Below are 27,916 nucleotides of genomic sequence, written 5' to 3'. Positions count from 1 at the left end.
ATAATTTGTGAACCGCTTTGAGACGACCTACGAACTAGGTTGTGATAAAGCGGTATATAAAAACCTCCAATTATTATAATTATTATTATATCTCAAGTACTGGATGGATTTTTCTGAAATTTCATATGCACTTACAGCACCTACCATGGATTGCTATATCTTTACTTCATACCAATTATTTTAAACATATTAAGGTGAACGATACAGGCCCTCTGGGCCTCTTGTTCTCTTTTGTGATACTATATAATAAAAAAAAACCATGGCGAGTCAGTAACTATAATAGGATTTTATTACATGCAATTGTAGTGAGATTCTGAAGAATTTATCAACAAAACGCATGAACAGAACCTTCTACGGTAATAAGTTCACATAGTTATGTACATTTGCATTACACAAGAGCGTTAAATTTTTTATTCAATTCCTCTAAACAAGTAATATCAAAAATGTTATTTATCTTCTCTTACTGGTAATGTATGCACAGAAGCTACTTATGTACTTCCTGTCTCTTTGAAAATATGAACATTATTTGACAAGCCCCTGTAATGTTGCCTTACAAATCTCGTTACCATTGTACTGGAATTGATATATATCAGTCTGCAATGACTTAACAAAATTACATATACACCATTAGATAAACCTCAAAAGTGTTCTTCATCTCTAAGAAGGTCATGTATGCACAGGAGCTTGTTATGCACTTTCAGCCCCTTAGAAGATATGAATTTTATTTGACAAGCCCCTGTGATATAGTGTCTTACAAATCTCATTACAATCGTACTAAAATCAACATACAACAGCGGCGAACAACCTGCATTGATTTAAGTATATCACATAATAAACCAGGTAAATTTGGTTCAGGGTATGTGTGTAAAACACATAAACAACAATATTAAATATATTTTTTGTTATTTTATGTACACTGATTGCAGAGATTCTTAACAAGTATTGTAATACATACCAGTAAACCCAATGGTAATGAGAGAAAATAAATATATCTATCTATAAAAAAATCTTCTAAAACAAATGGAAAATAAGCATTTGGTATGTATCTATAACAAGGCTTACTCCTAGGCTGCTCTTGTTTATCGTGATCCGACCGGTTGGACCAGAGTTGTTTGTTTATGAAATAAGGTCGGACCTAGTAAACTGATGCTGCTTTCAGATGAGCCTTGCAAGGCCTGCATAAACATTTGCAGGCCCACCAGGATTTATACTCAAAAATGTTACTTATTAAAACTGAAAAAACCCGGTTGTTCCACATAATGAACAGGCCCCTTGTAACTGTAATTGGTACAATGAACAGCCTTCCCTACTTGTTTGTGAGCACAAGCTAACCTCCTCCCGTTATATCTCTCCATCAAACCTTTAGTCTGGCTTTGTTCCTAAACTTCTAAAATCAAGTCTCAGCTACACACGGGATACAGAGTAATTCCTGTGGCAGAGTTATCTTCAGGGTACAATGAAATCACAAAATTTAACAGGAAAGTGTAGACATAACACTCTACATATCTAATTGTCTAAATAAAGACAAATTCAATGAAATCATTAATCTAGCATTACAGCAAACATCTCTTTAATAATTCCAAACCAGCTCTAGATCTAACAAGTCCAATCCAGACAAATTCAACATAACAATGGTTGGTACTATTTCATATAAAAATGGCACAGAAAATAGAAAATGTACAGATTACTTTGAATTTTGTTCATTATTGCACCATGTATACTTTGGACTGTGAATTATTTAATATATTAGTTCTGAACTAGGGCCACTGTCGTGTATTCGGCTCAAAAGGTATAAACAACACAAATATTCTATGATAAATGAACACACCTGGAGCAGAATTGGGCCAACCTAATAGGCATCTGTCAAATAAATAATAATAAAACCAGAAATCTTATATGCTTTTCTCCTAAACTCGTATTAAAATGTATGTGTATAACCTTACCTAAACATACTTCAAAAATAAAGTTTTAGCCAGACACAACTGGACCCCTTGATGTACGTGTGTCAAATCCGCTACTGGGTCAGCCTTACTCCTGATCTGTGCCCATTGTTTTTATTCCCCAGTTCCAACCAGTGAAACGGTTAAACTGGATAAAGCAAATTAGCCTTGATTGTAACAAAAATTCATTTACTTAGAGATAAATTAAGTCAATTTTCAAATTAATTTTGTTTTTATAAATATATGCAGAAATACAAGTATTTTTGTATTTATTATCCAATGGTGATAACTTTCTGAGCACTATCTGAAAGTGGTAGTTTTGTGAAGGATATCTAAGGGTGATCATTTAAATTTAAGGACATTGTATTTTGTTTTAAGTTTGAAAAATCATGAAAATATCATGAACTCAAATTTAATTTGAAGGGGGCATTATGCTAAAGGAAATAATTATTATATAAAAAATAAGTCCAACTGTTAAAAAGTTTGTATGTTTAACAACTTAGACCAAAATGTTACATACACATATAAACATGTTAAGATTGTCACTTTACAACTGGAAATACAATTAGGTGATGAATGGGTGACCCAACATCAAATGTTTGAGGACTGTAATGGGCAAAAGTACTATCCACACCAGAATGAGTGAGCTGCCATTTCAATTTCTTGTTCTGCAACATAGTTATTTCATTATCATTAAAATATGTTTTCTATTCCCACGAACATTGAGATTCTACTTTAAGCAGGGGAGCATGTAAAGAGTGGGGAGGTCCTACTGTAAATAGGGGAGCATGTCCAGAGTGGAGAGGTTCCAATATACACAGGAAAAAGTTCAGACTACAGAGGTTCCAGTGTGAACAGGTGAATAAACAGGAGGAAATTTCTAGACTAGTGAGGTTATACTGTAAATAAAGGAAAATCTCAGGACTAGAGGGTTAACACTTAAAGCAGTGGAAAATGTCCAAATTAATACTTGCGAGATTCTTCTACTCTTAAATACTAAACATTCGTTACACTCAGAGATTCTAGAGTAACTGTAAACAGAGAATTCTCCATAATAGCAGGGTTCCACAGTCCACAATGGAATTATATCAATACTAATAAGATTATGCGTTATATTTAAGGCACACCTAGACTTCACTGATACTTAAAACAATCACAAATATGATGTGGTCATGTCGGGCAGAGTGACACATCTCGGGAGCTCCGGTAAAAACTTGGCAGTTTTGGCCCTATTATGGGCGTACTTGTTAAAATGAACAGGCAGATAGTGGTGTCGTATGTCATGCCAAGTTATAAACGCCTTCTAGTGGCAACGAGAGGAAGAAACCCACACAGAGTAACAAGTCTACCATGCCAGTTCTCCAGGTTATCAACCTAACATGAAATTGCAGCAGCAGTCGTTTTCTCAGGGTGGTTACAATCAAGAAAATACATTCCAAGAAAATAAGGAATTGAATAATTTAGGTTAGTATATTCTTGAAGCAAACAATATTAGATCAGGAAATCATATTTAACTAATTATATGCAATGGCTTTATTACTATAGGGTCTAATGATTATGCTTCTGTGCCTTTGTATACTGCATTCTCTTTGCACTGTATATTGTATGTCATGACATGCTATGCATTTGATTGATTAGCTGATGATCAAAATGATCAAAGGCATACAAAAGAACATTAATCTAGTTATAGATAAATTTATTATTGTTTAGGTACATTTTGTATTTCCCTTACTTCATGTTATACACATCCACCAAGTATATATATAATAAACCTAAAATTACCCAGTATACATGATATAACAATTAGAAAATCACTCTTTCTGACTGATTGATTTCCGTGTAGAAAACTATGTTGCGATTTGCCTATATCATATAATTAATACATTATGGTAATCATAAATTGATCAGTCGTGCTCCGTTGTCAGCGACACACACGTAGAAGGTAGCTGTCCCCTTGTAGCATTCCTGTAATGGACAGAAAATAAATGTTATGTAAGCAGGTTCAGATTATTCAGATTATATCCATCAACCTAAATCAGAAATATTGCAGAAAAAAATATACAAAAATTGAAGAAATACAATGTCAAATCACAATATCTTTGTTTCTTAAAATTAAATACACACAAACACACACGAAGATAAAATATTTTGGTATTTCACCGATTCTGAAAGATCCTTTTTCTAAGCTAATTTTTGGTGACTTTCAACACTCTTCAAAACTAGCAATTTAGTCCTCTCAGACCAAAAGTCTCATTTGATGTAGATAGCATAGAAGAAGAACTTGTAACTTTTTGTAATTTAAGACTATCAGGCCTGTATCTACCTGTATATGTTCCATGACTTTATCGACCTCGTCCTTCTTGACCAAGGTCACTGTACAGCCTCCAAATCCTCCACCGGTCATCCTTGACCCATACACTCCTTTTACCTCCATTGCAGCCTTAACAAGCTGGTCAAGCTCGGGACAAGACACTTCATAGTCGTCTCTGTAAACAAACGTGTGTATTCAATGTTTATATACAGATTTAATATCACTGAAGATATAAAAAAAAAAAATCCCAGATCAAATTGATTTTTTTTTTTTTTTTTTTTTCGATCAATTTTTCTTTTTTATAAACAACACATTTACACACAAAGCAACACGCATACATTACATTGATTACAATTCCCTTCACAACGGACACCTCTTTACAAGAGACCAATTATATACTGTACACACATACACATGGGGGTGGGATCGCCAATTTCTTTATAGTATAATGATAATTGTTCACGTCATTTTATAAGAGAAGCCATTTTTCCACTTTATTGTGCAAGTCTATATTATTTTTGCAGTTTTTATGCTTATTTATCAAGATCTTATGAGATTTAAGTTCAAAAAGTATGTGATTCTTTAAACTCGTTATATTAAGTTCCATTTCTAGACATTTCATTTTAAAAATGTATTGTTTAATCAATAATAGGATAAGATTATCCACTATCAAATCAGCATCCTTTGAACTGAATTGTCCAAATATAAATTCCTGTTTGTCAAAATTCAAATCAATATTACTGGTTGCAAGCAATTGTTTTAGTTCTCTCAAAATTTCACATACTTTACCACAATCCCAAAATAGATGTTCAATTGTTTCTGGAAATCTTTTACAAAAAGTACAAGTTGAATTTTGTTTTATTCCCATTTTTTGTAGGAGTGTGTTTGTAGTTAAGATTCTATGGTTAATTCGGTATTGAAGCCATCTTAATTTAGGACTATCAGTAGTTTTAAAAGGACATGCATAAATCTTTTTCCATAATTTGTCCTGAAAGTTAAAAACTGTAGACCATTTCCTCTGTGACGTGGGTTTTGTATCATTTTGGCATAAAACAGCATAAATATCCTGTGCCCCTTTAGTCTTCCTTAATATAATATTTAGACTTAAAGGTATATTAGGTAAACAAATACTATTTTCTAAAGCAAAGATTTCTTGTTTACTATTTATAAACTGTTTTATAGCACTAATTATACTGTGAAAAGTTAAAACAAATTGGACCTTATATCATATCTATGTTGAAATTCTACAAAATTATAAAAAGAACCATCTTCTTTAATTACATCATATATAAAAAGCACTCCTTTTCTATACCACTCTTACAGAAAACAGGCTTATTGTTTATTTGGATATTGTGATTATACCACAAAGGATTTTCACATTTTTTTTCACTATATATACTGGACGACACTATTGTTTGATACATGCTTAATTCTAGAACATTTTTCCAAAAAATATTTCTACATTCTTCACATATAATTTTCAATTTATGAATTCCACAATAAGCTAAAGGGAACTTATCAATGTAGTTTTCAGTAATGAAAGACCAACTAGCATCTTCTTTATAGATCCTCCATACCCACATTGCCTTTAGTGCTGTTATGATAGACTTTAAATGAATCATTTTCAAACCACCATGTTCGTATGACTTAATTATTACATCACGTTTAACTTTATCAGTTTTTCCGCACCACAAAAAATTGTATAAAATGTTATTTACTTTCTTTATATAAGAGTCATGTGGGTTTGGAAGAGCTATAAAAAGATGATTCAATTGTGAAATTAGCAATGTTTTAATAATGGTTACCTTACCTATTGGAGTGAGATTTCTTCTATTCCATGAACTTATGAGAGATTTAAGTTTTACAAGTTTCTTATCAAAGTTTAATTTAACTACTCTAAGTAAATCAACATCATATTCAATGCCTAGCAAATTAAAATGTGTGCTTCCAAAACAAAAGATTGTGTTCTGTTGTATATTTATTATTACTATATTTTTCACTGTCTATACAGATTACCTGGGTCTTGGTGAAATTCATTTTAAGACCTGAAATTCTGGCATAATAGTTAAGTTGTTGTAGCGTTACATTTAAAGATTTTTCTGAACCGTCAAGGATAACAGACGTATCATCAGCAAACTGAGATAAAAGAATTTCTTTGTTATTTACAACAATACCGCTGATATCTGAATTATTTCTTAATAGAATCGATAAAATTTCAGCACATAAGATAAAAATATATGAAGAAACAGGGTCCCCCTGACGGCATCCACGCTCGATAGTGAAAAAATTGGATAAGTTCCCTCCTATGTTAACTGCAGAGCGTATATTTTTTTGAAAAAGGTTGATCCAGTTAATAAGTGATGGTCCAAAATTGAAGAAATTTAAAGTTTTTGTAATAAAATTCCAAGACACAGAGTCAAAAGCTTTTTCAAAATCAATTAACAATAGAAGACCAGGTATGTCATTTTCTTCAGTATAATGCATTAAATCATAAATTAAACGTGTATTTTCTCCAATATATCTACCTGGAATAAAACCAGTTTGACTGTTGCTAATTAATTTAGTTATAACAGTTTTGAGTCTTTCTGCTATCGTGCCGGATGCCATCTTATAAATAGTATTGAGAAGTGTGATGGGACGCCAAATTTTTAGTTTATTACGGGGTTTGTCGCCTTTTGGGATGCATGTTATAATTCCTTGTTTTTGAGTAACTGACAGTTCTGAAACTGAATAACCAAAATTAATTGACCTGACAATGAAATACCCAAGTTGTTTCCAAAATACTTTAAAAAATTCAACAATGAAGCCATTGGAACCAGGACTTTTATTATCCTTCATTTTCATTAGTGTTTTTGCCATTTCAGATATAGTTATTTGTCCTTCTAATGATATTGATTCCAGGGGAGATAATTTAGGTATATCATATGGATCAAACAAGTCCTATAAGTTTACATCCTGTATAGCAGTATTTCTTTTGTACAAATTTTCATAAAAAAGTTGTTTCATTTAGAATTTCTGTCTGTTCTAAAATCACTATACTATCATCTTTTTCTATCTTTGGAATAATTTTACTGGTGAAGTTTCTAGATTCTAGTCCACAAAAGTAGCTAGTTGGCTTTTCTCCTTCAATTATCCATTTTGTTCGGGAACGTATCATATTGCCCATTAATTTATGCTTTCTTAACTTTTCTAGTTCTCTCTTTTTTATGTCAATATTATTTAACTCAACATTACTTGATAGTGCTCCCCTTTCTAGTTCCTGAATATCTTCAATTAACTTTTTCTCTGTATCATTACTGTTGGTTTTTTTTTATAGCATGAGTATGAAATAGTCTTACTTCTGATTTCTAACAGTAAAGTTTCCAAAAACAGTTGATCATTAATTACAAACATCAAGTCTTCCAAAGAAACACTTTCAATATTGTCCATATTGTAAATTGGTGCTGCGTACTGTTTTTTAATGTTCACAATTAGAGATCTAATGGCATTTAAATATACTGAATCTTGAAGTAATGAATTATTGAATTTCCATAACCCCCTTCCCTTTTGAAATTTGGTGAAGCTTAACTTATAACTGACATGGAATGGTCTGAGCGATATCCTGGCTCAATAGACGAAGCAGTTAAACTTGGGAGCAGTCCATCGGATATAAAAATGAAGTCTAATCTTGCCTGTTTACATGGATTTCTTCTACGCCAAGTGTATCTTCTTGTATCCGGGTTTAATTCTCTAAAAGTATCTATCATACCTGATTCTTGTTTAAGTACTAAACTTTATCTCTGGCCTTGGGGTTATTTATTTGCCGATAATTATCACAGTCTAATTTCGGATCAATAACTAAATTAAAATCCCCACATATAACAAACTGAAAATTTCCCAACTCTGTTAAAATATTTTCCACTGTTTCATAAAAATCTGGTCTGTCACTGTTAGGACCATATACAGTTATAAGTGTAAGTTTTTCACCTTTTATTTGGATGTTAAAACTAAAATATTCCCATTGTCATCTTTTATAGTGTTTTAAATCTTATATTCAAAGTTATTATTAAAAAGAATGGCAATTCAACCCCTCTAGAGTTTGAATTGTAGGAATTAAAAAAGCAATCAAGACTCCAATTAGCCCGTATTAAATTTTCCTTTTCTGCTGTAAAATGTGTATCCTGAAGACAAAATATATTATAATTTTTATTTCTCAAGTATGCAAATACGTCTTTTTGTTTCACTATATCACCAAGACCCTGGCAATTGGCAGATAGTATTGTTACACCGGCCATGTCTGTTTTAAAACCACAATAGTCGTTGGTTTGCAACATGGGAGAACACCAGGAATGGGGTCGGACATACATAAAACATATAAACACATATAGAAAATATAATTTTGAGAGATAATGGAACTAACACCCACCTTTCTACTATGATACGTTTCGTTCACTCTACCACAACCTCACGTCGCCATATATATATTTAACAAAAGCTTCTGTGTGACAGTGATTGCAAGGTGCATTCTATTAACCTTGTCTAAACTGTATACACATGCACTCGCATGTACATTTAAATTAATGCATCGTCTTTATAACTAAGTACAATATTAAACTATTCAATATTAGACTATATCCTATCTTCCATTTACATTTGGACATTTTGAAATATTCTAAGAAGTAATACATTTAACTAATATATAATATATCATATGGTGTGATTAAGGTGCATTCGATTAACCTTGTCCAAGCTGTTCACACATATACACTCGTATACATTTACTAAGTGTAATATTAAACTACATATCTTCCATTGATATTTGGATATTTTAAGAGTAATCTCAGATATACTACGTTTTACTAATAAGTATATAATGTACCATGGTCGATTAGGGTTACTTGAATAGCATAACCTTGTTTTTAATTCATTTACCATCACGTGTAAGTTACACTTCCTGTATACAACGTTAATGTGGTATGAAATACATAAGTACACATGTACAATAACACTCGACACGTTGACGGTGTATTTGTTTGTTCTTGTATATAAAACATATAATTTATGACGAATTTGTACATTTTGCGTCAATCACACTTCTCTCGCCGCACTCTTTTATGTTATATAAGTATACCTTCGTCCTTATTACTCACATAACGAGTTATGTCACAACAACAAAAATAAACATTACGTAAATTTGCCAGGAAAAAAAAGGCAAAAATATTCCTGTCATTAAGACAAGCACATACATTGGGCAGAGACATCTGTGTTTGCAAAATGTGTTCTGTAAAAATAGACATAAACTGAAGATAATGGCAATCAGGCAATGTTGCAGAATTATCGATTCAGAATGGAATTGAAATACAAAGATATAATTAAAAAGAGGACACTAGAATTGTGTCTATAAGACAATAATGTCCAATTCCCACGCACAGATGTCAAAGTCAAAGTTCAAGGTCCTTTGGGCCAGGTGAGCTAAAAATGTTGTGCAACATTATGATAGAAGGGCATATTTGAAGTTATGTGACCCTAGCTGCAGTATTTAGTCCATAACAGACTTTATCACAAAAACTTCCCACACCATTTCATGGGAGGGCAAAAAAAAGGAGAAAGAAATTCATAATTTTCAAAACTGGAATTCTGGACTTATACATCATTTATAGAATTATCATGCAGAAATGAAATATGAATTGACAAATGCACAAACAGAATACTTACTATTGAGCACTTGTATTCTCAGAATGTAGGTGTCATTTCAACCATGTCTACGCAATATAGGGGTATTTTACAGTTCTGTATTATATGACATATCTGTTATCTGTTAAAACCAAGCTGTCTTAAATACAGAATTAACTTACCGGAGAGCATTGTGACTTTCTACCATGAGTTTCCCAAATTTGTCATAATCTCCGCTCTCAAGAGCTGTTGCAGCCTCTTCTGTGCGTTTGATTTCCCCAATAACATGTCGCGCTCTTCGGAAATGTTCATCGTCAACCTTAACTTTGAGCTCTGTAAAAGTCAATAATAACTTGTGGAAACCGAAAAATTCACATGTTGTATGTGAACAGCAAGTTAATGGATGTAGAAACTATGCAGAGTTTTAACTTTGGTTAAAGTCAACAAACATACATATGGATAGGACTTTCCCTGATGCAGCAGTTTACAGTAGTATGACCTTAACATCAGTTCACACACTATCAGAATCACAAATGTGTTGCCAGGAAAACCTGTACTCCTGATGTCACCCTGACCTTTATGATATGACCCTTGTTGTGACCTACCCTTGAGATCTTCCTCAGTAGCCTCGCGCAGGCTTTTCTTGTTGAGGAGTTTAGCAGTCAGTTCACACTGGCGCCGCCTGGTAGGGTACTCTGTTCCTGTCAACTCGTGTTTCACATTGGAATTGGTCACCAGGATGGCCACGCTAGGGTCCTTCATGGGTACAAGGCGACTTTCTACCGATCTAAATAAAAACAGACAGGTATATTATGTTCCAAAACATTTTTACAAAAGGTATTTTTTTACACAATGAATACTTAATTTTGTTAAATCTTTGTTTTATTAACAGGTTAATTAGCCACAATATATTGTTTTACTTGACCATTGATCATGTTTGCAAAACTGTATGTATAAAATAACAGTGGTATTTAATTTACTGCCTGTTGTTACAGGTATTTCTCTTTCTAGTCTGGCAACAATATCCCTTAACCAGTTGTCACAGAAGCCAGACAGCTGTAGTACTTGTAACATCAAAACTAGTCGCTTAATCTCACCTGCAGTCAATGAGGAGGGCGTTATCCTTCTCTCCCATTACAGAGATAAACTGGTCCATGATACCACAAGGCATGCCCGGGAACTCGTGTTCCGCCTTCTGACATGCAAGTGCTTTCTCCTTCTTGTCAACCTGCCCAAAAGTCCCCGTCACACCTTCCAGGAATGTGTAGGTGGCGACTTCAATAGAGGCAGAGCTTGAAACCCCACCCCCGATGGGCACCGAGGTGATGATCACAGCATCGAATCCAACCTTGTCTCCTGTCATAGAAACAACCTTGTATAAAAGCAGCATCCACAAGATAGGTGCTAAAACAGACTTTACTACATGGCAGGCATGTTCTTTAAAGTAGGTTATAAGGATCCTGTGATACTTAAATATTTGTATTATTTGAGTTCAATGAGGGGTATTCAATTTCCCCGTCATGTGATCAATATTTTTTTATATACTAGAAAGGCTGTTACATACGTTAATTATCCTTGAAAAATTATCTTTTCTGATATCATAAATAACTAGAATATTATAGTTCTGCTTTAGAATTTATTTACGATTCATGTCAGGATGGAATATTTTTTGCATTTGTTTTTCTAAACAAGGTGTAAAACCTGTCACTACCTTTGAAGTTTGCCACGACCCCCTTAACATAGTTGGCCCATTTTGGAGAGCCTGGTTGTAAAGGGGCAGCTGCTGTAGGAACATTGAACTCCACCTCCTTGTTTTCCTTGATATCAGCTAAGGTCACGACTCGACACAATCCACCATCCACTTTCCGACCGACAACTAGGGTGACTTGTGGCAGAGCCTGCAAGTTAATGAAGTAGTGTGAATAATCTTTGGATAGAGAAGACACGATCTAATTAAAATTAGAGCATCACTCCTGTTTATTGATATGTCCCGGGGAGAGAGGCAGAGCTGGACTCCAGGGCCAATTCTGATAGATGTGATATATGTTCTTCTTATGTTCTTCTCTTTATGTCCAGCAACACTAATACACTGTATATCATATGAGCATATGGTTAGATGTTAGGAATCTCAGCTATTTCTATGTTATCACTCAAGAACAAAGTTTCCTGGGGCAGGAGGGCTGACCCCCAGGGCCAATCCTCGGGGCATATATGTGCATTCATCTCTTCATGACAAGGGATGCATTTAAAAATATATACCCACGGTTATAACTTATAGGTAGGGAATCCTGAATGTTTATCTCACAATGTCCAATATGTATATAAAATATATATGGTTATGGGGGGGATCTCAAGTGTTTTCAAGAAATGACCCGATTTCCCTAGAATGAACCTCGTCCTGGGAGGAGGATAGATCCCAATGCAAAATGTGGTACATCGAGCATGAATATATTTGTCCCATGGCATGACATCAATCAAGGAGTGGGAAGGGAACCCAAGATTCTGATGGTAAATGTGTAACTAATCTGTTCATGCCAAACAATTGTATATATGGTTATTGGGTAAGGGATCTCCACCGTTTCTAAGTTATAATTTCCCTGTTCACTCTAAATTCTCGATAACATAAAGTTATTTGTCCAAAAATGTTGAGTAAGAGTATATGGATATAAGGAAAGTATTTGGAGTGTTTCCATGTTATAATCCAATGTTATAATATAATTTCACCAATTTGGCTCTGACTGCCCCTCTGTCCCCAACAGGGGCCCTATCCTTCATTTGTAAAACTGTTGCCTCCACTTGGCAAAAGAAAGCTCTAGATCATATTTGTTTTTTTCCACCATATGGAAGGAGAAGGATTTTAAATATTAACCTCAATTTCCCCTATTATGCCTTAACCTCTTCCCTCTTCACATCATCTGATACTACAAAGTTGATCTCCCTCAGGCCAGGTTAGCTAAAAATGGTAGATCTCCAGTAAATGCACATGTTCTAATTGTGAAACATTGTATATTTTTCCACACAACTTCACATATTTTCCTGGTCGTTTGACCTTTAAATGACATCCTTATTTGAGATAACACCTTTTTTGTTGAACCTATCCATTTGAAAATATCATAACCTGACAGTTCTTTTAAATACCAGTAGGTTTATTGAAAAACTTTGCCAGAACTAATTTTTGTGGGTTTAATTTTCTAGTGTCACAAAGCTACATCTGCCGGCTTGGTAAACATGGGCGTGAGAATGATCAACCAATCAGAGATCAGCAATTCTTGACCTTGACCTACCCTGGTACATGTCATGCAGAGGCAAAACTAGACTTGCACAAGTTATATTTGTTTCATTCCCAAAAGAATTTTGACATTTTTTCCCTATTACAACAAAAAATAATCTTCAATAAAAAATAACACAATATTGTGAACAAGTATATATACTCTCTAATTTTCCTGAAGTTTTGGATCATAGAAATCACGTACAAGACAAGATTTTATTAATATTTCAGTACATTAAATACAATGTAATTATGATATTGTTGTTATGTGGGTACTGTATATATGATATTATAACTACATGGATATGTAATTATGATATTGTAACTTAAACTACAAATGTACAGTAATTATGGAAATGTAACTACATAGTACAGTTAATTATGGAAATGTAACTACAATTAGTACAGTAATTATGGAAATTCAACTACAATTAGTACAGTAAATATGGAAATGTATCTACATGGGTACAGTAATTATGATATTGTAATTATGTTGGTACAGTAATTATATTTAACTACATTGACACAGTAGTTATGACATTATAACTACATTGATGCAGTAATTATGACATTGTAACTACATTGATGCAGTAATTATGATATTGTAACTACATAGATACAGTAATTATGATATTGTAACTTCATAGATATAGGAATTATGATATTGTAACTACATAGATACAGTAATTATGATATTGTAACTACATTGATACAGTAATTATGATATTGTAACTACATAGAATCAGTAATTATGTTATTGTAACTACATAGATACAGTAATTATGATATTGTAACTACATAGAATCAGTAATTATGTTATTGTAACTACATAGATACTGTAATTATGATATTGTAACTACATAGATACAGTAATTATGACATTGTAACTACATTAGTACAGTAATTAAGATTTTTTCCCCCCTACACTGTCTGTATAAACCATACAATAATCGTGACAATTTGTGTATAGAGGGTACCATGGTTTACATGTAGAGAAAGTTAAAGGTGATGTATACATCAGTACCATCATTATATAATTAACTGTGTATCTAATTATATAGCCATGACATTAGTAGTAAGAAATGGATAACACAATAAAAACAACAAACACCTTGTATAGATCCTTATCTATGAGAGATATTTTCTGTTTTTGTGATTTTTACCAGCAGTTTACTAGCTAACATGTCTAACGGTATGTGTACACGTATAACATGTGCAATAATGATATGGACAGTGTATATGTACAGATGTACTTATTTTGGTACGTTATCTTTCTATGTGTAGGGCAATTGGTGGCATCTTATTAAGTTGAGGGATTTGCCATTTTCAAATATTTTCTTCAGAAGGGGAGTGGGTGTTACGGATGAATCTAAGCAGTTTATATATATGCTACTGCTATATATAGCACTACAGTAAAGTTTAACAGTTCACATACTGAAGTGATCTACCTGCTTGATTCTCTATAACCCTCATTTCATTGTTGAGAACTTGGCAGGTAAGAAAACATATCAGTTCATGTTACACAGTATTCAGAAATCTGCATTATCCCGGACACTTGGCGTCACCCTACGGTCAGATAGAAATCTGAACTTTGTATTTTCATAACTAGTGGCCAAAAGGCCTTAAGATGCTCCCTTGATTTTTGTGGACTTCATTTTCACCTAAGTTCACAGCACTTCATATCAGTAATCTACTGGCAAATAAGATTGAGATTAGTGCAGGAATAGAACTTGCGACTGTCCGAACTCATATAGTCTCTGATAACCAATTGAGCAGGCTGGACATACCAAAGTCCTTTAAATGGTAGTTGTTATTCCCTGCTTAAGGTTCGACGATCAGCATGTAGGGGAATGGCAACAACTGGTTCACCCGTTGTCATTATAATGTGACCAGGCAGAATGCTGCAGGTCCAGTACACTCTGCCGATTAAGCTATATAGCTGTATTGACCTATCCGAAATAGGTCTTTTGAGCTATTTTCATGTGATTTTCTTTTTTTAGGAAAACGAAACCAAGTCGCTGTTAAGAGACGATTTTATCATTAGGTTGATAACAAAAGACATAAAATTTAAATATTCTTTTTGAAAAATAATGATGTAAAAAAATCGGAAATTTCACATTTATGAACAAGAGTAACGCGGGGCGGAGCAATATACGCCAGTTGAATGCCATGTAGTGTTATATACTTTCTTACATTGAAATAAGATCTGCATCATTCTAAGAGTGGTTAGCTGACATGCTATAAAAAGTGTAGAAGAAAATGTCCGGACAAAAAATCAAATACTGAAATGAACAAAGGGCAATAAATTTTGCAAAAATCGTTCAATCGAAATTCTTTTAAGGGAGACACAACTTCATATCATGATTATAATGTATACCAAGTGTCAAAGAGATCCGTTGAAACATGTAGGAGGTGATTGCCAGAAAAAAATAAAATGCTGAAATAAACATAAAGGGCAATAACTTTTGCAAAAATCGTTCAATCAAAATTCTTTTAAGGGAGACACACTTCATATCATGATTATAATGTATATCAAGTTTCAAAGAGATCCGTTGAAAAAAGTAGGAGGAGATTGCCGGACAAACAAAAGTTTGTGCTGGACGGACGGACAGACCCATACAATAATACTTCCGTCAAATTTGAAGGGCGTATAAAAATCAAAATAAACATCTAACTGTATGTTTTTTATAGTCAACATGACCATAAACCTTATTGTTTAATGCGACTTTGCTTTAATTTAATGAAAACTAAAATCTGAGAAAACAAAGCTCAATACAGCTATAATTTAGGTGAATATAGCTTTATAAGTCTTTAAATGTCTTTATAGCTCAATAGGCAGCGTGCTCAGTGCTTGGTGACTTCGGCATGGCATTTCAGTGAGTTAGAACTATGAAGTCGGCATCAGATCCGTACTATCACAAGGAGGCAAGAACACCAACATACCCCGTCTCCTGCATACACACACGCAAGCACGCATACACTACACACATGGAGGCACGTCCTAAATGACCTTAACGTAGCTGTTAACGTTAATAGGACGTTAAACAAAATTAAACCAAACGCTCGACCCAGTCCAGTTCCGCTACATTATCATTATTTGGGTTTTTACCGAAATTTTATCTAAACCTCTAAAACGTGTAAAATTACGCTGAAAACCTTAGTTTATGTCCAAATATAACTGTACTAAATTATCAGGTCCATGTGTGCCTTACTTATACTTATAATTCCAAGTTCCAACTTACCATGGGGAACACGAACCCTTCGTTGTAGTCCGTGTGCTCCCCAATCAAGTTCACCCTCCCCGGCGCGCACCCTGCCACCTCTGGTTTACAACCAAACCGTTTCTCGAAAGCGGCACATGCTGTTTTCAGCAAGTCGTCAACCTTAGGAATATCCGTGGCCATGCTTGTAGGTTTTGTGATGTTTACTTGAGGGTCAAACGTGTGTTGTTTCTTTTCCAATGACGTGACTCTAGATCTGTTAACGTTAACAATTACGTGGTTCCCGGTGTCACGGGAAATTTTGACCGTGTTAAAATGATTCCGCTGTTATGGCGGGGCATCGAGTTATTCATGTCGCGTTACACGGCCTGTTGAGATATGCGAATATTACAAAATGTTTGTCAATTTGCCGCGATTTTATCACGGTCGATGGGATTTGATTAGGCCGATTGAATTATCACGAACCGGTAAGGATGATTACATAATAATGGCCATGATATTGCGATTCAGAGACAATGTACGTCTTTGCACAGGCCGAAGAGATCAATAAAGTACTATATGTTGATAAATTAAAATAACGGAAAAAAATATGAAAGTAAAAAGGAATATTCAAGAAAATTACTTTAGGAGTTTGAAAATTTTGGCAATAAACGGAAAAATGTATGCATGAATTAATTTATTTTTTTTTAAATAACCATGCACGCTTTTCAGGTGAAAACAACATGTTACCACGGAATTAGATTATCTAAGCCGTGATGTAACTAGGCTAACATTTCCTTAACTTCATGGAATTCCTATGTTTTCCCGTTGGAGTTGAGGGGAAATCTCTGGTTGAAGAAATTTTCCTTAAATAGCTGACTTTGCTCAGGTATATAGAGCTCCACCCTTATATTATCGCGGGATCAATAGTATTAAATATCTCGTCACATCAGACTCAGACAAAAAGACACGTCACAGTACGTAGTGAGAGTGATACATGTACCAGACAGTCCCTGCAGGTAGGGCGTAGATCGTGCAAGAGGCGACTAAATTTGGAATCTTATCTTTTCTCTTCTTTCTAAACAACTTTCTTCTTCTTAATGTCTCCCTTGACAATGCATCACTTTTGGTCTTTAGTTGAGCGTTCGCCCCTGTTTTCTTACAACAATGAGTCTTCATGGCCTAAAAGCGTCAGTGTGTGAGTAGGTATTTGCTTAACAGGAGGGTCACTTTGCCAAAATGGCAAATAGTCCATTTGCAATTATTTTCAAGGTATTTTATGCATTGAATATTTAACGGTTTTGGCGCATGGTATAGATTTCGCGCAGCCCATTTTAAATCTGTATCACGTGGCTACGTCACCTGGTTATTATACACGAGGATATGATTTAGACATTTACACATCGTCAACGTAACCGGACGTTCTTCTTACAGAATATATGACTAATTAATATAAAAACCAAGCATAATGTTTTCAGTGCTGCCTAATACATTTTAATTCTGATAAATATAAGCCCATCCTCGAATTCCATGGGTTACATAAGATCGAGACACTCCTGGAATTTCGAGGATGATATGAATCCATCCCTGAAAAAAATAGACATAAACTAATAACCAAACCTGTCAAACGCACGAGAGAACATTATGTAAATGAGGCCACACATATTCGTCAGTTTTTCCACTGTCGAAGTCCGATGGAAACAGATTCTTAAATCAGTGACTTTTTTCGAAAAAAAAATCATGATCTTGTATTTTCTTAAACATCATCTTTTAATTAACTTAATTGAAAAAATAACAAAAAACAGAAAATGTTTTTACCATTCAACAAAAACTTATATTGGACTACACACACAAACACAAAAATACTGTAATATAAATAAAGAATTTCAATCAAATTAATTAATTAATTAGATTAAAATATTTGATAAAAGATCAACAGATTCAAAAGGAATTTAAGTGTACTAGAGTTATCTTTCTTTGAGCAGTGGATCACAGACGCTGCTCCGAAATCTATAATTTCCTACAGGTCAGACTATTTCTGTTGACAAATGTTGGTTCATATTATAATATATAAACACATTTTCGGTTGTTAACTTTTCGTTTCAATCAGTAGGTTGTACACATCTTAATAACAGTCCTCGGGGACATAATGCATTTAACCGATGTGAGTATGCAGTCGCGGTTACGCATTAAGGGCTCCGAAATCAATGACACGAGGAACTATTAAAGTGTACGTACGATCACATGACTTTATTTCCATTGCTTACTGATATGTCTGACATTATAAACACGTGATTCTTATATCATAAAGCAAGTCATAGGGAATCCCAAGGAACACGCGTAGCTGCCACGTAAGCAAATAAGCAGTTGCTTGCACATCAAAAATTTAAACATACTATATATATATAATCTATTATCACGGACTTAGATAACATCTAATCTAATTCCGTGCTATTATATTTTATTTATTTATTTATTTATTTTGTAGTTCGGAAAAGTGATTAAATGATGTGTGGTTCAATTGAAAAATATATTAAATTTAACTGTATAACCGACAGCCGACAATCAGTACGTATCCGGAAGTTCCAGCCTAGGGTACCTGGTGCCGATTTTATTATTAGTATTTTTAAAGTTGTCAACATCGAAAACCGCATCATCTTCGAAGAACAAGTTGATACATGTATCTTCCAAGCAGCTGTAGGTTCACATAAAACAATATCCTCTTGCGACATTAACTTAGGCATTGACGAGTCTAAAACGGCTATTAGTATTAGGGCCTAGAAATACCGGACCGACCGAACACGCTTAGTTCTGATCAGTCTGACTGTTGTTACCCCTGATATTCGTCTTACTATTGTGTAAAGTGAAGGTGGATATCGATATCCTGTCAAAAAGATGAAAAAAACTGACGAGTTCAAATTCCATACACAGCAGCATTTTAACAAGCGATTGTAATGAAATACAACTAAGTCAACGGAGGCGGGTTGTTTTTCCGGAATGGATGTATTTTTGTGTATTTTTTTTAACCAATTAAAGGTCTTCCGAATAACAAATAGATTGATTTGTTACTAGCATTATTGTAACAGGTTTTAGGGCGGGTATATGCGCGTATAAGAACCATCTGAGTTTTACATTCACTTCGCCTGCAAATGTTATATGAAAAAGGCAAAGCCTCGAAATTTAGAAAAAAGCCACGTACATGTAGTTAGCTTTTGCTAATCTGTGACATTATATAGGCCTTCATTTGTCCCTGTCATGAACTGATAAAGTATGTTTTTAAGAGTAGTCCTAGACCTATCTTCAGTAGGGCTACTGGATATATGTGTATACATATATCTCAACATCGATATAGGTGCTACCGTCATCTTATGTTCTGAGAAATGTTGATGGAATACAAAGGGTTTGGGGAACACAGCAGCAAACAATCTGAAATTAATCTGTTCATATTGGCTCCGACATTTTAAATATCTAGTTAATTTAAATTCATCAGGAAAGAGATATTTTCGGGTAATTCCAACAATCGACACATTTTTGTCGGAGAAAAAAAGGAGAGCTGTCTTTCGCATTTGAAATACATTTTAATTTTTGCGATGCTTTCCAATAATAAAGTGAATGAATCAACCAAAAAATGCATAAATTAAAACACTCAAATATGTATCTAAAAAGCCACCAGATGGTACGACAGAGCTTCTAGATCTAAAAAAATCATGCCCCCGTACCCCCTAGAATGGCTTCGCGCCGCTCGCATTCGCACCTTCGGTGCATGCACATCCAAAACAGACCAGCTACGCGCCTGGTTAACAATTCGTGAACAAAAACCAGTTGGGGTATGAAGTCATAACTCACGAATAATAACTCGTTTAATTTATGATACGATTACTTAAAGATAATAATATCGATACATAGACAAAGACAACTTGTAATTTTGTATTATTGTAGTGTTCAAATGGACAAACCACAAAAACTGACATGTCCATATAGGTATAATAATTTAAACCTGTCAGATGTTCATTTTAAAAGCCGACATAGCATTTTTTCCGCCATTTTTTTATCAATTCAATGCATACACTTATATATTGAACGAAAACAAACGTGATGCCATCATGCAATTACATTCATATGTACATGCCATACAAACGTATGCGTGATCATGAGCAAGTTCCCTTCTCCATATATATACATAGGGTAGATGATTAGTGATACAACCATTAATTATAACCTCCACAACATCTGTGCGTCCGTAAATAAGTCTAACCATAACCATGTATAGAACCAAGCACTGATGTTTTGGTATACATAGAAAGTTTACTTAACAAGATATCAATTACCCATACGATGTGAGAGACTTTAACTTGAAACCCTTCATCTTCACTGAAAGAGAAATCTTTATTGAAAGTGTTAATTATATGACTATTTTTCCTATTGAGCCCACGCCTGGCTCTACCAACAGGGGATAATTCACCATTTGTAGACACTCCACTCCCCCGTCCAGAAATGGTCCTGACCAAATTTAGTTAAAATCCTTTCTCCTGTACCGAATGAGTAGGGTTTTTTTGGGTTTTTTTTTTGGTAAGATTTACCGTATAATGACCCCTATTTAGTTTAAACAGTATTTATTCAATATTAAAACATATTAATTACATACATATAATTGCACAGGGATTGGAAAACAAGCTAGAATTTATGTCCCCTATTTGTCCGCGCCCTTTCAACTCCCGATGCTACAGGTCTTCTTCTTCCTCCTCCAATAATCTGCATACCTCCTCTGGTGTATTGTCACAGATTATTGCCATACCCTTCATTAATACTTGTGCATGCTACGCCAATTAGTTCACTACTCCACACGAAATTCGGCTGAAATCCAATCAGCATTTCAGGAGGAATATGATTTTAAAATAAATAGGACCCTTAGGGACATTTGAGCTAAGATACAATTTACTGTAAGATTACGACAGAGCCCTATGCAATCATTCATTGCCGTACATGTATTATATGATATGTCAAACTATTGAAATGCGTCAGGTAAACACTGGTAAACTTATACCAAAAACTCGAATCACGTTTATAATGAAAGGTAAACATGATCTTTCGTGATGACAGAGAAATTATTCGATCATGGGCCAAAGGTCAGAGTTGACCCCCATGCTGATTGCTGATTGGTCGTAGCGTTATAATGGTGGGATAACCAGGTGATTGCACATATATGTAGGCCTATAGCAAGTTATTCGACCGTCTTGGCTCTTCGACTATAACCGGATAATTTGGAACACGTCAACATTTCTCAACCAAGTCGTCGATATACAAGCTGTATATAAATTCAAATAAGAGAGAAGCTATTTCACGCAACGAGCTTGACTTCCGACAATGTCAACGGTGTTTCATGCTTTCATTTTGATCTTGTTTCTTGTTCCGAGAATTTATGGAGATCCCACACCAGGTAATTATAACGATAACGATCACGGTGCTGCTTTATAAAGCTCTTTTGGTATTTTCTATAATTTCTAATTCACACCACTGTCGATTTGTAGGTTATATTGCAAGAAAGTATGTATGTATAAATGACGTACGCAGTGTTAGGGATGGGTCAGGTGTGTTCAGGTAATAGAGATCTGGTTATAAACCATTCACGTGGTCATGACATCGCGATCTCCTCGGTTGTAATTCATGATCAAATATGTGTGTGTTAATTCCATTTCTGTGGGGGTTGCCGATGTTTAAGTATTGGACGATTTATGACTATATGTAATAGGGCACTATGCGGTAAAAACAGGAACGATACCGCACCTGCCAAAAGTGTTCGCGGAAAATGGCTGCCGTTTTACAAAGAGTTGCCTCGCTTGGAACACAAAATCCGCTATATGGGAAAAAATATTATCAATGCACTTCACCTTTTATACCTGGGATAATTGTCACTTGTATCAAAGGTACTTCACTCATTGTTTATAAAAAACACCTATATTCTGTATATACCGATACATACATATAATATAAATATGTATATTTTAAACACGTAAAATACCTGTGATTGGATCTTGGGGTCTGAGAATCGATAACTCTACATAATGTTTTGATCTCTCTTGACGGTAGGGAGTATTAGATGTTTTAAGGGTTAAGGTTGATACTCAAGTTGGTGAATATTCCATCCCCAATGGTAAAATGAAACCACCAAATTTGAGTGGAGGTTAAGATGTGGGGAGGTTTGTGAGTGGAGGTTAAGATGTGGGGAGGTTGATGAGTAGAGGTTAATATGTGGGGAGTTTATTGAGTGGAGGTTAAGATGTGGGGAATTTGATGGGTGGAGGTTATAATGTTGGGAGGTTTGTGAGTCTAGGTTAAGATGTTGTGAGGTTCCTGAGTGGAGGTTAAGCTATGGGGAGGTTGGTGAGCGGAGTTTAAGATGTGGGGAAGTTGGAGAGGGGAGGTTTAGATGTGGGGAGGTTGGTGAGCAGAGGTTACAATATGGGGATGATTTTGAGTAGGGGTTAAGATGTGGGGAGGTTTGTGAGTGGAGGTTAATATGTGGGGAGGTTTGTGAGTGGGAGATAAGATGTGGGGAGGTTAAGATGTGGGAAGGTTTGTGAGTGGAGGTTAAGATGTTGGGAGGTTGGTGAGTGGAGGTTAAGATGTTGGGATGTTTTTGAGTCGGGGTTAAGTTGTGGGAAAGTTTGTGAGTGGAGTTTATTATGTGGGGTGATTGGTGAGGGGAGGTTAAGATGTGGTGAGGTTTGTGAGTGGATGTTAAGATGTTGGGAGGTTGGTGAGGGGAGGTAACAATGTGGGGAATTTGGAAAGTGGAGGTTAAGCTATTGGGATGTTGGTGAGTGGGGTTGGATGTGGGAATATTTTTTGGGGAGATGTGGATATCTAGAGGATGTTTGAGAGGGGAGGTTAGGTTGTGGGGAGGTTGGTGAGTAGAGGTTTAGATGTGGGGAGGTTTGTGAGTGGGAGTTCAGATGTGGGGAGGTTTGTGAGTGGAGATTAATATTAGGGGTGATTGGTGAGGGGAGGTTAAGATGTGGGGAGGTTTATGAGTGGAGGTTTATATGTGGGGAGGTTGGTGAGTGGGAGTTTAGACATGGGGAGGTTTGTGAGGGGAGGTTAAGATGTGGGAAGGTTTTTGAGTGGAGTTTAAGATGTAGGGAGGTTGGTGAGTGGAGGTTAAGATGTTGGGATGTTTTTGAGTCGCCGTTAAGATGTGGGAAGGTTTGTGAGTTGAGTTTAATATGTTGGGAGATTTTTTGAGTGGAGGTTACAATGTGAGGAGGTCGGAGGGTTGAGATGAAGCTATTGGGATGTTGGTGAGTGGGGTTCGATGTGGGAAGTTTTTTGGGGAGATGTGGATATCTGGAGGATGTTTGAGAGGGGAGGTTAAGATGTGGGTAGGTTGGTGAGTGGAGGTTTAGATGTATTGTGGGGAGGTTTGTGAGTGGGAGTTTAGATTTGGGGAGGTTTGTGAGGAGAGGTTAAGATGTAGGGAGGTTTGTGAGTGGAGGTTAAGATGTGGGGAGGTTGGTGAGTGGAGGTTAAGATGTTGGGATGTTTTTGAGTGGGGGTTAAGTTGTGGGAAGGTTTGTGAGTGGAGTTTATTATGTGGGGTGATTGGTGAGGGGTGGTTAAGATGTGGTGAGGTTTGTGAATGGAGGTTAAGATGTGGGGAGGTTTGTGAGTGGAGGTTAATATGTGTCGAGGTTGGTGAGTGGGAGATAAGATGAGGCGAGGTTAAGATGTGAGAAGGTTTGTGAGTGGAGGTTAAGATGTGGGGAGGTTGGTGAGCGGAGGTTACAATGTGGGGAATTTGAAGAGTGGATGTTAAGCTATTGGGATGTTGGTAAGTGGGGTTGGATTTGGGAAGTTTTGTTGGGGAGATGTGGATATCTAGAGGATGTTTGAGAGGGGAGGTTAGGTTGTGGGGAGGTTGGTGAGTGAAGGTTTAGATGTGGGGAGGTTTGTGAGTGGGAGTTCAGATGTGGGGAGTTTGTGAGTGGAGGTTAATTTTTTGGGTGATTGATGAGGGGAGGTTAAGATGTGGGGGAGGTTTATGAGTCGGAGTTTTTATGTGGGGAGGTTGGTGAGTGGAGGTTAAGATGTGGGGAGGTTGGTGAGTGGCAGTTAAGATGTTGGGATGTTTTTGAGTGGGGGTTAAGATGTGGGGAGGTTTGTGAGTGGAGGTTAAGATGTGGGGAGGTTGGTGAGTGGCAGTTAAGATGTTGGGGTGTTTTTGAGTGGGGGTTAAGATGTGGGAAGGTTTGTGAGAGGTTAAGCTATTGGGATGTTGGTGAGTGGGGTTGGATGTGGGAAGTTTTGTTGGGGAGATGTGGATATCTAGAGGATGTTTGAGAGGGGATATTAAGATGTGGGGAGGTTGGTGAGTGAAGGTTAAGATGTTGGGAGGTTTTTGAGTGGGGGTTAAGATGTGGGGAGGTTTGTGAGTGAAGGTTAATTTTTTGGGTGATTGTTGAGGGGGGGTTTATGAGTGGGAGTTTTTATGTGGGGAGGTTGGTGAGTGGAGGTTAAGATGTGGGGAGGTTGGTGAGTGGAGGTTAAGATGTTGGGATGTTTTTGAGGGGGGGTTAAGATGTGGGAAGGTTTGTGAGTGGAGGTTAAGATGTGGGGAGGTTGGTGAGCGGAGGTTACAATGTGGGGAATTTGAAGAGTGGATGTTAAGCTATTGGGATGTTGGTGAGTGGGGTTGGATGTGGGAAGTTTTGTTGGGGAGATGTGGATATCTAGAGGATGTTTGAGAGGGGAGATTAAGATGTTGGGAGGTTGGTGAGTGAAGGTTAAGATGTTGGGAGGTTTTTGAGTGAGGGTTAAGATGTGGGGAGGTTTGTGAGTGAAGGTTAATTTTTTGGGTGATTGTTGAGGGGGGGTTTATGAGTGGGAGTTTTTATGTGGGGAGGTTGGTGAGTGGAGGTTAAGATGTGGGGAGGTTGGTGAGTTGAGGTTAAGATGTTGGGATGTTTTTGAGTGGGGGTTACGATGTGGGAAGGTTTGTGAGTGGAGTTTAATATGTGGGGTCATTGGTGAGGGGAAGTTAAGATGTGGGGATGTTTGTGAGTGGAGGTTAAGATGTTGGGAGGTTGGTGAGCGGGGGTTACAATGTGTGGAATTTGAAGAGTGGATGTTAAGCTATTGGGATGTTGGTGGGTGGGGTTGGATGTGGGAAGTTTTGTTGGGGAGATGTGGATATCTAGAGGATGTTTGAGAGGGGATATCAAGATGTGGGGAGGTTGGTGAGTGAAGGTTAAGATGTGGGGAGGTTGGTGAGTGGCAGTTAAGATGTTGGGATGTTTTTGAGTGGGGGTTAAGATGTGGGAAGGCTTGTGAGTGGAGTTTAATATGTGGGGTCATTGGTGAGGGGAAGTTAAGATGTGGGGATGTTTGTGAGTGGAGGTTAAGATGTTTGGATGTTGGTGAGTAGAGGTTGGATGTGGGGAGGTTGGTGAGTGGGAGTTTAGATGTGGGGTGAGTTTTGAGTGGAGGTTACAATGTGAGGAAGTTGGCGGGTGGAGATGAAGCTATTGGGATGTTGGTGAGTGGGGTTAGATGTGGGAATATGTTTTGGGGAGATGTGGATATCTAGAGGATGTTTGAGAGGGGATATCAAGATGTGGGGAGGTTGGTGAGTGAAGGTTAAGATGTTGGGAGGTTTTTGAGTGGGGGTTAAGATGTGGGGAGGTTTGTGAGTGAAGGTTAATTTTTTGGGTGATTGATGAGGGGAGGTTTATGAGTGGGAGTTTTTATGTGGGGAGGTTGGTGAGTCGGAGTTTAGATGTGGGGAGGTTTGTGAGTGGAGGTTAAGATGTTGGGATGTTTTTGAGTGGGGGTTAAGATGTGGGAAGGTTTGTGAGTGGAGTTTAATATGTGGGGTCATTGGTGAGGGGAAGTTAAGATGTGGGGATGTTTGTGAGTGGAGGTTAAGATGTTGGGAGGTTGATGAGCGGAGGTTGCAATGTGGGGAATTTGGAGAGTGGAGGTTAAGCTACTGGATGTTGGTGAGTGGAGGTTGGATTTGGGATTTTTTTTGGGGGACATGTGCACGTGGACATCTAGAGGATGTTTGAACCTGGTTTGTGTGTAGAGATATTTATCTTCTAATCAGATAGATGATTTTTTTCTGATGTGGAGAGGATGATCGGTGGTTGTTAGGTATGGAATGGTAAGTGAGTGTCAATTGAGATGTGTAGAGGATGGTTTGTGATTGTTTGACATTGGATGGTAGGTGAGTGTATATGAATGAAAATTTAGATGTGGAAAGGATGGTTGAACCAGGTTTGTGTGTAAAGATATTTTTCTTCTTATCAGATAAATGTTTTTTAATCTGTTGTAGTTGCTCCAACTGAATCTGCTACACAAGCATCAGTCCCTACATCAATCAACAAATCCTCAACTGGAAGTACAGTGTTGACAACTACATCGCCACAGACTGGGAATGGTTCAGCCTTTCAAACGCAAGCTGCTCCCTCTTCCCCACAGGGACAATCACCTGTGCCTTCTACAGCATCAGGAACAGGAGAAACATCTAAATCTGGTGATACTTCTGTAGCAGATGGAAACAACAACTCTACCACTAATAAAACAGACATTTCTACAACAAAACCTGTAACCTCTAATATTACACCAGCTCCTACTACTTCAAGTCCTTCAACGACAAGCTCCAGTACAACACCAACTCCTTCTACTGTAAATCCTTCAGCAACAAACTCCAGTAAAACACTAGCTCCTACTGCTGCAAATCCTTCAACGACAAGCTCCAGTATAGCACCAGCTCCTACTACTGCAAACTCTTCAATGACAGGCTCTAATACAACACTAGCTCCTATTACTGTAAATCCTTCAACAACAAACCCCAGTAAAACACCAGTTCCTACTACTGCAAATCCTTCAACGACAAGCTCCAGTATAGCACCAGCTCCTACTACTGCAAACTCTTCAATGACAGGCTCTAATACAACACTAGCTCCTATTACTGTAAATCCTTCAACAACAAACCCCAGTAAAACACCAACTTCTACTACTGCAAAGCCTTCAACGACAAACTCCAGTACAACACCACTTTCTACTACTGCAAAACCTTCAATGACAAGCTCTAATATAACACCAGTTCCTACTACTGCAAAACCTTCAACACCAAAAACCAGTACAACACCAGCTCCTATTACTGCAAAACCAGCGACAAGCTCCATTACAACACCAGATAGAGTACATGCGACTACTGAGAAGGTTAAAAACAAACCTGCTGGAGGTAACAATGCAGGAAAGATAGCTGTTGGGGTAGTCATCGCAGTAGTCCTCACAATTGCCATCATCATAGGAGTCCTGTGGTACCGACGGTAAGTGTTTGTGAACCCCCGTCCTGTGTAAAAGACAATAAGTGTTTGTGACCCCCAACCCCTGTCCTGTTTTACAGACAGTGTTTTGACCCCTCAGTCCTGTATTACAGAGAGTGACTGTTTTTGACCCCAAACCCTCCAATCCTGTATTAGACAATGTTTTCAACTCCCAGTCATGTATAACAGACAGTAAGTTTTTGTGCCCCCCCCCC

At 36.5% G+C, this 27,916-nt stretch overlaps 2 protein-coding genes across 2 annotated transcripts in view; one reads left to right on the top strand and one right to left on the bottom strand.

Moving 5' to 3' along the window:
- Window positions 1–271: 271 nt before the first annotated feature.
- LOC110453912 (galactokinase-like) lies at window positions 272–16,712 on the bottom strand. The gene is made up of 7 exons (XM_021503140.1): window positions 16,414–16,712; window positions 11,615–11,801; window positions 11,001–11,259; window positions 10,509–10,690; window positions 10,086–10,236; window positions 4,264–4,426; window positions 272–3,905 (listed from the first exon to the last, which is right to left on the bottom strand). The coding sequence occupies exons 1-7, from the start codon at window positions 16,573–16,575 to the stop codon at window positions 3,834–3,836; spliced, it is 1,176 nt and encodes a 391-aa protein (XP_021358815.1). The 5' UTR covers window positions 16,576–16,712; the 3' UTR covers window positions 272–3,833.
- A 4,820-nt stretch (window positions 16,713–21,532) lies between these two features.
- LOC110453900 (mucin-5AC-like) overlaps window positions 21,533–27,916 on the top strand; it is a 13,612-nt gene continuing 7,228 nt past the window's right edge. Inside the window, exons 1-2 of the mRNA XM_021503112.1 lie at window positions 21,533–21,808; window positions 26,702–27,704. Coding sequence (XP_021358787.1) covers window positions 21,736–21,808; window positions 26,702–27,704 — 1,076 coding nt within the window. The 5' untranslated portion in view covers window positions 21,533–21,735. The remainder of the gene's footprint in view (window positions 21,809–26,701; window positions 27,705–27,916) is intronic.

The sequence above is a fragment of the Mizuhopecten yessoensis genome, unplaced genomic scaffold (genome assembly GCF_002113885.1).
Source record: "Mizuhopecten yessoensis strain PY_sf001 unplaced genomic scaffold, ASM211388v2 scaffold7547, whole genome shotgun sequence".
In the NCBI taxonomy this organism is placed as follows: Eukaryota; Metazoa; Mollusca; class Bivalvia; order Pectinida; family Pectinidae; genus Mizuhopecten; species Mizuhopecten yessoensis.
This window is presented reverse-complemented; position numbering and strand designations above follow the sequence as displayed.